Source organism: Rutidosis leptorrhynchoides, chromosome 8 (genome assembly GCF_046630445.1).
Source record: "Rutidosis leptorrhynchoides isolate AG116_Rl617_1_P2 chromosome 8, CSIRO_AGI_Rlap_v1, whole genome shotgun sequence".
In the NCBI taxonomy this organism is placed as follows: domain Eukaryota; kingdom Viridiplantae; phylum Streptophyta; class Magnoliopsida; order Asterales; family Asteraceae; genus Rutidosis; species Rutidosis leptorrhynchoides.
In genome coordinates this window covers 96077041-96090809 of record NC_092340.1, presented here as the reverse complement: position 1 = coordinate 96090809, position 13769 = coordinate 96077041, and the positions used below count along the sequence as shown (strand labels likewise).

Sequence of the window (13769 nt, the reverse complement as noted above, 5' to 3'; positions counted from 1 at the left end):
ATAAAATAATGTAAGAAAATTAACAAAGAGATATGTACAAGAATTAAAACCCTTTCAGATTCAGATGTTGCTATCAATTTGACAAGATCTTCTATTTCCATTTCCTATATAAATATGCAACATGTTTCATATAATACATATACCCAACTTATATACCTACCAATCTCAAAAAACATCATAATCATATAGAAAAATGGCTAGGAAGAGAAAACTTACTAATGATCAAGAACATGTTGTGAGTGACAAAAATACTGACCATCATCCTGTAGAAAACTTGACTAGAGATGAGATGGTGATGGACTCACTAGCGGCGGTTGCACTCGATGGCCCTAGGCGGGCTAGGAAACGGTTCGTGGGGGTCCGCCAACGGCCATCGGGTCGATGGGTGGCAGAAATTAAGGACACCATACAGAAGATTAGAGTATGGTTAGGCACCTTTGATACAGCTGAAGAAGCAGCTAGAGCATATGATGAAGCTGCTTGTTTACTAAGAGGAGCCAATACTCGAACCAACTTTTGGCCTTCGTCTCAATCATCTTTAACCACACCTGCACTCCCTTCGAAAATTACAAACTTGCTTCTTCATAGACTCAAAGCTAGAAACAATATGTTAGCTGCATCCACGGCTGCAAGTGCGTCGTCTGAGAACGCTTCTCAGATGATCATGAATTGTCATGATGATATGAAGCAGGAGGAGTTTAAAGATGACATGTTAGAGTTTTCAGATACAATCTTTACTGATTTTCTTAATGACCAAGATGATTATTATGTTGCTGATAATAATGATATAATGATGTTAAGTGAAGATAACAACTCAGGTCAGTTGATACAACCTGATAATACTAATTTGGATCATCATGATCATGATCATGTAGTATCTGAATTACAATGTTCGAGTGGCGATACAAATAATGGAAATGTGATGGAAGATGATGATGAAGGGGACAGTGATGCAGGAGTGATTGATTTCAGGTTCATTGACGAAATCGGAACCTCGTGTAACTTTTCGCCTTTTGAAATAGCTCAAGAAATAGCGTCGGATCCGAATCAGGAGGAGGGTTATAACGGAGAAGGTGAAGAGCCGTTAACAATATCTGAAGCAATGAAAAGGATGAAATACGAGCGAAAATACTCGGCTTCTCTCTACGCGTTTAACGGCATACCAGAGTGTTTGAAACTAAAACTTGGACTAGAAGAGGGTCCAAAGTCAAGAGAAAGGTCCAAAATGCAAAGGTCCATATCAGATGAGGGGTCGAAAAAGGATGTCGAAGAGGAGAATGTGATTTCGATTTCTTCAGAAACTAATACAACTGAAGGAGAATTGTCATTATGGAACTCTCTTGATCTTCCAACTATATGTTTTGTTAATTAGTTAGTTAACTGTTTTGTAGTTTCGGTGATGCGGTACGTAACTAAATGGTCATGTAGTACTGCAATGTTTTGTTTCTAATGTTCATCACTTGATTTATATAAAATGTGTACTTATTAATTAATCCCATAAAGATTACATTGATGATCACCACATAACTTGAAAAAAGTTATGGGTTACAGAATACAACAAGAACCAAATATAAGAACTTAAAAAACCGAGGCGTCTAATGAGTTGCACAAAAAGATCTGCTCACAAGATTCGCCTACATATAGATAATAACATAGAGCCCGAAACGAGACTTGGTATATATACAGACTTGGTCTTCATCTCGGGCTATGCTCATTCGAAGCTTCTAAAGAACACGAAGCTGAGCAAGAAACGCAGCACAAAGTTCCAAAAACAGAAACTGGGGTCCACTTACCCTTTGTAAGTCAAGCAGATACTTTTCCTCGCGAGTTTTATAAAGCTATATGAGAACACACGTTATAAAACATTCAGCAAGAAACTTGATGCACGTAGAAATATTTGAAGGGTAGATGAGTAATTCTTGTTACCTGGACTTCAAATTTGACTACATTGGGGGAGGTTGAGGTGATGTCAGCATCTACTATAGTCAACTCGTTTTCAAGGTAATGACTACTCTGCATACCGTTGTTTATGGTGCGTTCATGCTGACTAGGATCCCATCTACACTTCATGTTGTAGTGCCCTATCTTTTTCCAGCACACATTTAGTTCTTGCAGAGCTTTTAAAACTTCTGTCATTATCTCACGAGGATGGGCTCGAGACTGTCAAAAATGGACCATAAATACTTACTATTAACGAACAAAATACACGCCCAAAAAACAATTGTTACACTTGAGTTTTCAGAGCAAGTGCACTAACTACCGCAAGCTTCTCCTTAATGTAATATCTAATAGACAAAATATCATAAATGGTCCCTGTGGGTTGTATCAGATCTCACCGGTGGTCCCTGTACTTTTTTCCGTCAAGGATGGTCCCTATGATTTGCATTTTTTTGCCAAGAACGGTCCCTGTGGATTTGCACCACAGGGACCGTCGGTGATCCAAAATGCAAACCATAGGGACCATCCATGACAAAAAAAAAAGTACAGGGACCACCGGTGATTTCTGATACACACCACAGAGACCATCTGTGATATTTTTGTCTATCTAATAATCAAACATTGTTACAGTTACACACTACACAGTACAAAATATCACTTATCGTGAGTAGTAACCTTAAGCCCGAGAGCCCATTTCCTATCCACTTGGTTTCTCATATTTGGTCCTTGATAATCAATGTAACCAGTTGTGCGTTGTGCAAAAGCTGAAGCAGCAGCCTCATTTGAATTCATACGGTTGTAACCCTCCTGCATTTGTTAAACCTTATGTAACAGGTACCAAACATTGATTACAACCAAAACGAACAAGATAACAATATTAAAAGACAATCTAACCACAGGTTTTTGGAATTCAGCTCCAAGATAACTGTTTGAGTTACGAAACCTATTGTCCAGTAGCAAGTAATATGCTACCGTTCCCTGAAAATAAAACAAACATTAATGACAGTATAACACGAAATTGATTAAACTACTTGCATAAAGAAGATAAATTTACCTCGTTTTGCACTCGGTTGCGAAGTGACTCAACAAGACTGTCCCTATCAAACCCCATCTTTATCACCTCTGTAAGGATATCCTCATCAGTCTGCAACCCAAAAAAGTAAATATATATGCCGAGTCATTTGAAGTGATTTTCACAAAATAAAGAGCATATTGCAGACTCAAGGTTGCAAAAATCGCTACTCGGAGAGTACTCAGTCGGGACTTTTTAGGGAGTACTCGGAAACTCGGGGGTACTCAAATGTTGACCAAGTTTGACTCTGACAAAATTTGACCGAGTTATGACCATTTTCCGAATAATCCCGAGTTTTGACCGAGTATTCACGGGTTTTAGCCAAGTTTGACCAAGTACTGGCCAAGTAAGTTCCAAGTTCTGCAAACATAATATGCGTTCCTACCTTTTTCACTTGCTGCATAGAATCTGGTGGAGGGACTGCCAAATAACGTGGCAGATGGGCTTGAAACCAGGGGTGCATACGAATCTCGGGAATAGTCATGCGCTTCATTGGGTCAACAACAAGCAACCGTGGGATCAAATCTCTAGCCCCGGTTGATAAATGGCTTGGAAGTGTGTATATTCCACCCTTAAGAACATATAACCATGATTCACATATAAGCATTACATGGGGTCCACATAATGAACCACTCTAATATAAATTCCAAATCACATTAAACAGGCGCACCTTAATTTTTTTGAAAAGGTTAGGTATGTTTTCATCATCAAAAGGAAGGGTCCCACACAGAAGAGCATACAAGATAACACCACAGCTCCATACATCTACCTCGGGCCCAGCATACAGTTTCCCGGATATAACCTATTTAAAACGTGTAAAATTAATAACAAAAATATAATGAAATGCAGAAAACTCATAATTAACAAAATTAATACCTCTGGAGCTGCATAATTCGGGCTCCCACAACTTGTCTTCAAAAAATGGCCATCGCGCATGATATTACTCAAACCAAAATCTGCAATTTTAACATTGCATTTGGCATCCAACAGCAGATTTTCAGGTTTGAGATCTCTGTGTACCACCATATTTCGGTGGCAGTACTCCACACCAGAAATTATCTGCTTCAAAACATGGGTTTAAATTTATATTAACATACAAAAAGTGTAGAAAATGGGTGGGACTAATCTTAACCTGCTGAAAAAAGTTACGAGCCTCATCCTCGTGCAAACGCCCCTTCTCTACAATGTAATCAAAAAGCTCACCAGACTTAACGTACTCCATAACAACATAGATATCTGATGGTGTCTCTACAACCTCATAAAGGCGGATAATGTGCGGATGCATAAACAATCTCAATATCTTAATCTCTCTTCTAACTGCAAAAGCCCAAAATACATAAGTTTAATATAATAACTATATACGTAGTACTAAAATTTATTATTACTCTCATTGATAAAGTTTCTACCTTTTTCTTCCATCTCCATGTTTTTGATCTTGCGACGGTTGAGGATTTTTATAGCTACTTTGTGTCCTGTTAACGTATGCTCTGCAATTTTCACTTTCCCAAATGAACCAATACCGAGTGTTTTCCCGAGTTTATAGTTGCGTAAAAACATTTCCACACTGGTCCCACCACGCCCTGATCCCTCCATAGCTTATCCTCCGATATTGGTTTACTGAACATAATTAATATACTTATATATACATACTGTTATTATCCACGACTAGCATTCATAAGCTATTTTCACAAACTTTTTGACTCTAATATTAATGTGAAAATGAAGATACAAAAGCAGTATTCATTTCACATTTTACCTTGAGATGAAGCTATACAATAATTGTCCCCTTCGCATATGGGTTCACGTACTAAAGGTAACCCACTACTGAGATAATACTAGTAACAATTGTCTAAATAAGCTGTCTCTTAGAGGCAGCTATTTATACTTTTACGTTAATATCTTTAAGATAAAACGGAAATACATTGCCACTAACGGAAAGGTATTCTCAATGAATTCTCAAGTTTCAAATTATTTTAGCATTAAGAAGCAACTACAACGTCACAAATATTTCAACATGACGAATTTGGGAAAACTAGGTAACTTAGCTTGACAGTTTGGCAAAAAGGGAAAGTTGCAATTATCATAGAATAACCCTAGTTGGAAACATGAATAAAAAAACAAACCACGACGAGAACACACGAGGATCACGTAATTCGGTCGAGATTACCTAACATATCTTCACAGCTATCAATAATAATTACTAAGAACTCACATTAGCACCATACTAAGAAAGGAAATAATATAAATAACTAACAGAATTAGCTTAATTACATTTATATAAATATAAATATAAATATAAATATAAATATAAATATAAATATAAATATAATAAATGGTGATATAATAAGAGCAACACAATTGGGAATAGGAGAATGATAGAAAATTAATAAATATACAATTAAACAAAAGGAATCTCATACAAAACGTAATTGAAACAATTACTGAAAAAGCGAGATTCTTCAAATATCAGCCACAGATCTGAAATTCAGAATTAGGTAAACCTAAAATACAATTACAAACAGCGCTAGAGAATCGTATTATATTTTAAATACATACATACAGATATTATTAATTCATGCAAAAAAAGGAATAATTAATAGGAAATTAGAGAATAGACTAACCAATAGTAAGAGTAATGAAGTCAAATCATGTAAAATTATCGTCCTTCCTGATTATGAATGGTGGTTGCGAAATTGTGACGATAGGATCGATTTAAAATCAATTGCACAGCATTAATCGAATGATATGAACTTTAATTTGACAAATCAACGTGTATATAGCAGCAGATATATAGATATAGATAGATATAAGATATTGAAATGTTCTATATAAAAAACAATTAAAATGAAAAATGGTAGAGGTTGTACTGTGTGTGTGTGACAAGGGTTTGAAGTTGGAAGGAAGGGGGTGATGGAACAAGGAAATCGAATGAAAGGAAAGCTTTATGAATAGCCACGCAACAACAAATCATTAATCATTTTTAATCATTATAATTTAATAATATAATATATATATAATAACATATTATACGAAAAGTGTCAAAACAACTGTTTTAGTTGAATTTATAAAATATGTTTTTGTATACAACACATATTAGTAATAGTTTGATAAATTTTAGTTCATACATATATTGATTGTACAACATAAAATTATGAATTGTTGTAAACATGATATTCTCTTTATCAAACGATTAAATGTAAAGGCTTGAATTTGTTACACGGGGACTATTTAACAAACAAACTTCAATCATAAAATGTTATATTAATCAACAATATAATAAAGAGAGTATCACAAGTGTTGTTGTCGGTAAACAGCTTAACTGGATCAAAGGGGTTGTATACTAAACTATAATCACAATTTAAGAGCCCGTGAGTTACAAACTATGGCAGTAAAAGGGTATACCCAATAGGCAGGTTGTGTGTGTTTTTTTAAATACAATTACAACTAAAAAACAAAAGAGGATAATTTACAACTTCACCCATTAAAGATAGAGCATGACCCAACCAGATTCAACAAACCTGATGTAACAAACTATGTGCTTCATCAAAGCTCAGAAGTATATATTTCTCTCCGTGTCCATCCCCACCATGTTCTAGAGCAAACACAATTAAATGCTGAAACAAAACTCACAAAATCATTACATTGAAAGCAGCCTAATCAAGAAGAATTTTGCAACACCGCTTTTCAGCAAAACTCGTATGGATGATAACATACTCTTGAATTTTCTTGTATAAAACAAAAAAACACATTTTTCATAGTCTATAATTACACTATCATTATAACCTGCTTAAGATGATGATGTGCGTCGAACCTATCAAAACAAAACAACTGACATCATTGAAACATATTAAAGGAAATTAAATAGTTAAGTAGACAATCATTGCCTATTTCTAATCATAAAAAAAAAATTAAAATCATAAAAATTAGAAATAAAACGTGTGCAAAAATTAGTCTCATTCTATACCTATTACCAAAACTAAAATCAACAATAAAACAAAAAATATGTGCAAAAAAATAGCCTAATTCTATACCTATTACCAAAACATGTTGTAACGACCCGCACTTTTTCGATCGTTCTATACTTATAAGATTAATATTTACATAAATTAAACCTTACCAACATGATAAGCAATCCAAATTGTCGAGATTTATATTTCCGAAAAGAGTTTACACAACGTTTGACCGTCTAGTTTGACCGATGATATCACGAACTATATAACATATGATAATTATACGTTTGTGTATATATATGTATGTATATATACATATTTAACATGATCTAAGAATGTTTTAATATCTCATTTTGTATTAATAACAATAAGTTATAAGTATATTTTAAAACTACTAACTTAAGTTTTCAAAACGATAACTATACGTAATGTTTTTCGACGTAAATACTTATAACCTATATTACTTATACATGCATCGTATAGATATGTATTTTATCACTTTTAAAGGACTTACATACATAAAACAATATAAGTATATTTACAAAAGATAGCTATATTTGAATCCTCGTTCCGTTTCCTCAAAGATTTCTATACGTATACCTAGAGTATATGTACCCGTATCATACGCAGCTTCTAGATGTATTTACTATTGGTATATACCAATAAAAATCTGCTCCTTAGCAGCCTTAAATGATTAAGAAACATGTGGAACCAACCATTTGTCAAGTAGCATGAATTATTTAGCAAGAAAACAAAGTTAGGTATCTTTTTTTTCCTTTATAACCTAAAAACGTTTTTATGCATGCACACCATTTCTTCACCCCATTTTCTCATACTTACACTTCCATTTCTCTCTCAAAATACTCTTAACTTCATACTTGATCATCTCCAAGCATTTTCCACATCATTTAGCTTCAAAAACCTTACTTAATCACCATAAGAAAACCATCCAAAAACACTTCAAGAAATCCTTCCAAGAACACAAACTTACTTCCAATCTTTCATCCAATTCCATCACCCTTTTGGTTCTAGCTTTTTACTCCTCTTTTACAGCAACCTTGTCCAAGGAACTTGAGGTAGAATCTATGTTCATAACCTTATTCGATTCATATATATATAGCTATCTTATTTTGTGGTATAAAATTTTAACAACAAGAACATAGTTTGAATGTTTTCAAACTTGTTTGCAAACTAAATAGATCCTTCTAACTTAACTTTTAAAATACTTCAAGACCTGTAATATATCATAAATATATGCTAATTTAACAAGGTATAACTTGGTTTTTCAAAGAACACCTTAAAAACTGAATTTACGACGTCGGAGTGCAACCGGGGGCTGTTTTGGGTTGGATAATTAAAAACCATCTTAAACTTTGAATTGGAGGTTTATTTTCTGGAAAAATGATTTTTACTATGAATATGATAACACATAAAAATTTCATGATTTAACTCAAAGTATAAGTATTTTTAGAAAAATAATCATTTAAGGTTGTTTACATGATGGAAAATGATTAACTTCATAAGTTTCACTAAAGTTGACCTATGACCTGTGATTTCGAATACAAACTAAGGTATTTACAGTTCATAGTCTTAAAGAGGGACTCGATCCAAGGAAGTGACAAGTTGAATCAACGAAAACGGAGTTGTAACGAAGAAACTATGACCAAAACGAGATCGGATATCTAAGACTTGTTTAACTTCGGGATTAATTGGGAAAAATTAAATAAAATCACATATTTCTAAGATAACATGATATTTTATATATATGTACTTATAATTCAATTTTATATGGTTCAGGATCACCCGCAAACAACACGAGAAGATTAATCATAAGATCCCATGTTTGTACGCAACACGTCATTTGACAACACCGGTACTTTATGTACGCAACACGTCATTTGACAACACCGGTACCGTGGGTCAAGATTAATCTCGACCAATACATATACGATGGGGTTTTATTTATTTCGTTAGGGGGTTTTATTTATTTCATTGCGGGTATATTAAACATCTAAAAATGAACCATTAAAATTGAATTACTAACAACGAAGTGCTAACTACGGACTAAGGAATTATTCAAAGTATTAAAAGTATAACAAGTGTATATATGTGAAATTTGTTTAAAAAGAAAAGGTATTGATATATTATATATGGATAGGTTCGTGATATCAACCGGAGACCAAGTCAAATTATATATATCTTCAAGACAACAGTGAGTATATAGTCCCACTTTTAAACTCTAAATATTTCGGGATGAGAATACATGTATTTTATGTTTTACGATATGGACACAAGTAACTGAAAAATATATTCTACGTTGAGTTGTACCACTGGCATACTTCCCTGTAGCTTGGTAACTGTTATTTACAGCGGTATTGTAAACGCGAATCCTGTTGATAGATCTATCGGGCCTGACAACCCCAACCGGACTGGACGACCAATATTCAACGGTTGCACAGTACTTCGTTTCGTGACTACACTTGGTACGGTGTAGTAAGATTTCATAATAAAGGGAATATGCGACGTGATTAAATGTTAAGTATGGTTACCAAGTGCTCAACCACTTAGAATATTTTTATTAAAATGTTTATATATGAAATCTTGTGGTCTATATTTATATCGCTGCCGGCATTAAACCTATATCTCACCAACTTTATGTTGACGTTTTAAACATGTCTATTCTCAGGTGATAATTAGAAGCTTCCGCTGCATCATGTTGAATCTAAGCAGGATCTTGCGTACGCATATTTGTGTCAAAAATAAGACTGCATATCCAAGAACTTGTGTTGTAAAATATGCTAGAAATCGGGTTGTTATTATCATTTGTAAAGTTTGTAAGTCGAAGATTATCGCTAAACGATAATCATCTTTATTTTGTCCAAAGCTTGTATCAAAAATAAGGATCATGGTTTGTAATGTATAATATATGCAGTTTTTCTTTAAAAAAATGTCGCATATAGAGGTCAATACCTCGCAATGAAATCATACGTTATCTAACACGTTCTTATGATTAAGGACGGGTTATGACACATGTGCAAAAAATAACGATACAACCTGAAATAACAATAAAACGAAACATATGGCTTTTGGACTTATAACTTGACTCAAATAAACCATTGCAGCCACTTCAACATGATCACTTTTATGTTCAACCAAATCATCAATCTTCAAAATATCTGAGCCTGCATCCAGTTCATCAATCTTCAAATATATTGTTAAGATTGTATTCTACCTGGGATATGTGTTTATAGATTGATCTGCAAGTGTTATGGACACAAGACGACAACGAACTCAACACTATAGCTTCTATAAGTACCATAAAGATTAAAATACACCAAATTTATACTACTATATCAAGCTTAGGAACACTCAAAAAATAAGCTTCTTATTTTTATGAACTATGAAGACATTTCAAACTATGAATATACCTAGCTAAGTAATTCCAATATTGTACTCATTTTTGTGACGAAGATTTGATGGCATTTCAAGGATTTAGTCAAAGATTTGTAATAGTGGAATGTTATGTTTTCTAATTAATTAAGAAACTGACTACGGATTATGTGGAAATTATCTTTTACAACAATAAATTAATATTTAAAAAAAAAATTGAAATCATCTTAAACAAAAAACCTATAATAAATCAAACACAATACTTTGTATTTGTCTTGCCAAGTTTCCATTACGAATGCAACATACACATCTTTGACAATAATAATAGAAGTTCACAACCCAATAAAATGTAATCATTAGATGTGTAACTTCAAGCCACTTATCAATAAATGGAAAGGTTTTAGTTATGTATCATAACAGGTCTACTGTGTAAAGATATTAATATATATATATATATATATATATATATATATATATATATATATATATATATATATATATATCACATGTAATAACCCGTCCTTATCCACATGGACGAAATCATCAACATCTGGTCCCATTGCGATGATCGACTCCAAGTAATGCCCTTAAAATGAGCAAATGCACAGCGGAAGACTTAATTCGTACCTAAGAATAAACATGCTTAAAAGTGTCAACCAAAAGGTTGGTGAGTTCATAGGTTTATCATATCAATCATTTCAATATATCAATAGACCACAAGATTTCCGTTTATAAATATATGTACACTCGCAAGTGTATAAAAGTATTCTATAAGTTGTAGGCACCCGGTAACAAGCCTTAACGTTCATGTTTTACCCTCTGAAGTACACCAGATCAGGTGTGTTTAAAATAACCTCGAAGTACTAAAGCATCCTATAGTCAGGATGGGGTTGTCAGGCCCAATAGATCTATCTTTAGGATTCGCGCCTACCGTACATAGACAAGTAGTTTAATGTTACCAAGCTAAGAGTATATTTCTGGTTTAAACCCACATAGAATTAGTTTTAGTACTTGTGCCTATTTCGTAAAACATTTATAAAAGTTGCGCATGTATTCTCAGTCCCAAAAATATATATATAAAAAGGGAGCAAATTAAACTCACCTTTAATTGTTTTATTTTGACAGTCTATCAGAAATCATATATTTTAAAACTCGGCCCAAATTAAGAAATCGAACATGGTAGCCCAAGTTTGCAAGTCCATTAAACACCCAATAGCAAGATCACGACCCAATATTTGTACAAAGCATTGTCCCGGCCCAAATTTTGTCACGAGTCCAAGTACATAGTTCGATCCAAAATCAAAAGTTTCATGTGTTTGGTGTAACGGCAGTAGCATACAAACAATATAATAGGCAATCATCTTTATCTTTATCATAATTTGTCTCCCACTATAACAATCATCTTTATCAAACATTATTATTGTTGTTTATTATGTCCGTAACCATCATCTATCATAATTACTTTACCGAGCATATTGTGTGTTTGAATCTCGACTGAACCAAAAATATAATCGGGGTAGTAAGATTTTAATGGGTTGACGTTTTGTATGGTTTTGAGATTCATTACGAAGAAGAAGAAAAGAAAACGCGGCAGCAAGTAAACAGGTTGCAGGTGGCGTTTAAAAGGTGGTGGGTTTGGTGGTTAAAGCTCACGATGGTGGTTATGAAACAGAAAATAGAAACTGAGCAGAAGCAATTTAAGGTGGTGATAATGGTTTGTGGTGGGTAGTAGAGGGTTAAAGATGGTGATGATTCTTGGGTTCGTTGGGGTTTACGAGTTCAAAAGAAAAACAAAATGAAGAGAGATTGATAGAGAGAGAGGGGTGAGAGAGAGTCGATGAGGGTGGTTCAAGGTGACAAAGGTGGAGTGGTTCTTGGTGTTCATGGCTTCGAACAGAAAAAGGAATATAGCAGCTGCAGGGACAAGTATAAGTTACATAGTAGTTGTAGCAGCTCAAACTTGAAGCGTAAATGGGGTGTAACAGTCGAGCATTAGCAAGTAAACTTGTTGGTGGTTGTTAACAAAAAGAAACATATTGCAGCTATAGTATGCTTCGAATTGAAGCAGTAAACAGACATAATCTGGTGCCTTTAGGCTGTTTTGGGCAGAACATAGCAGTAGCAATACAACGAGTTTGTGAAGATACTATGAAACCCATATTCATTCAAATCGCGAACCACTTTTGTAAAGGGTTAAATATTATATTTGATAATGAAAGTTGAAGTGATGGATGATGGTTGATGTGATTGGGTCTCGTATAAACAGAAAAGAGAGTGTAGAATTGGTGTTCGAACACGAATGAGAGAGAGAGAGAGGAAGGTGGTGAGGGTTTGATGTTTGCTTCTTGGTTCACGGCCAAAGGTGATGGCCGGTTATGAAAGGTGGTGATTTATGATGGCGTGGAGATGTTTATGCAGAGAAAGAAGAAAGAAGAAAGATTTAGAATATTGGTGATATATGTTTCATGCCCATATATGTATACAATATGTAGTTTAAATAAGTTAAGCAGTAAAAGTCATGGAATCTCCTTTTTGAATTTCACGTATCACTTAATGGATTTATTGTCGACATAATATCACGGGTGAATACAAAAGTAAATTGATTGACCTGTTTGCCTCATCAACTATCTTTATAATTTGTATTCAATTTATCTTAATAATTAATAATTATAATTAACAAGAATTAAGTTTTAAAGTTAGTTATTAACCCTCGTGCTATAATCCTAAAAAAATTTGTAAATAATTAAATATGTAATAGATTATCTAAGCGTAAATATTACATAGGAAATTTAATATGTAAAATCAATATTAAGTGTAAATCAGTCTAAGCATCTAAACATAATCTTTGAAGCATTTGTCTTGCCCAAGTTCTAAAAGGCGTTCAAATCAACACTTTTATCTACTTTATCACATAAATTTGAATTAAACTCATTTAATAATATTCGAAATAATTATCAAGTGTTATTTACGTCTAATACACATTTTCGAATTACTTTCTATATATAGATATATAGATATACGCTTTAATATTAAATTTTATTATATCATATTTATTTTACATACTTAGTTCTAACAACTAGTCATATAATATTTCAAATTATATTTCAAATTATTATAAATATATAATGAAATATATACATATCTATTTATAAGTAGATGTTCGTGAATCGTTGGGATTACTAGAGGGTAATTGAATATATAAACAGTTCAAACTTTTTGAGACTCAACCTAACAGACTTTGCTTATTGTGTCAAAAATACTAAATCGTATTGAGAGTTTGATTTAAAATTAGTCGAAATTTTACGGGTCGTGACAGTACCTACCCGTTAAAGAAATTTCGTCCCGAAATTTGATCGAGGTCGTCATGGCTAATAAGAATGTTTTTCATGACTAATATGAATATTGTTTTATCATTTTCG

At 33.4% G+C, this 13769-nt stretch overlaps 2 protein-coding genes across 3 annotated transcripts; one reads left to right on the top strand and one right to left on the bottom strand.

Annotated features, from left to right (window-relative positions):
• Positions 1–161: 161 nt before the first annotated feature.
• On the top strand, positions 162–1491 carry LOC139862013 (uncharacterized). Its single transcript, XM_071850554.1, has one exon. It carries the CDS (start codon positions 194–196, stop codon positions 1370–1372), a length of 1179 nt encoding a protein of 392 aa, XP_071706655.1. The 5' UTR covers positions 162–193; the 3' UTR covers positions 1373–1491.
• Positions 1460–5967, bottom strand: LOC139862012 (SNF1-related protein kinase catalytic subunit alpha KIN10-like). Of its 2 annotated transcripts, XM_071850552.1 has the most exons (11): positions 5632–5967; positions 4417–4627; positions 4143–4327; positions 3887–4069; positions 3681–3812; positions 3396–3581; positions 2993–3082; positions 2833–2916; positions 2614–2745; positions 1927–2160; positions 1460–1838 (listed from the first exon to the last, which is right to left on the bottom strand). In XM_071850552.1, the coding sequence occupies exons 2-11, from the start codon at positions 4601–4603 to the stop codon at positions 1725–1727; spliced, it is 1527 nt and encodes a 508-aa protein (XP_071706653.1). In that variant the 5' UTR covers positions 4604–4627; positions 5632–5967; the 3' UTR covers positions 1460–1724. The 2 variants fall into 2 exon arrangements, with proteins under 2 accessions (XP_071706653.1, XP_071706654.1); XM_071850553.1 differs by lacking the exon at positions 5632–5967 and having other exon boundaries at positions 4417–5150.
• Positions 5968–13769: the final 7802 nt, after the last annotated feature.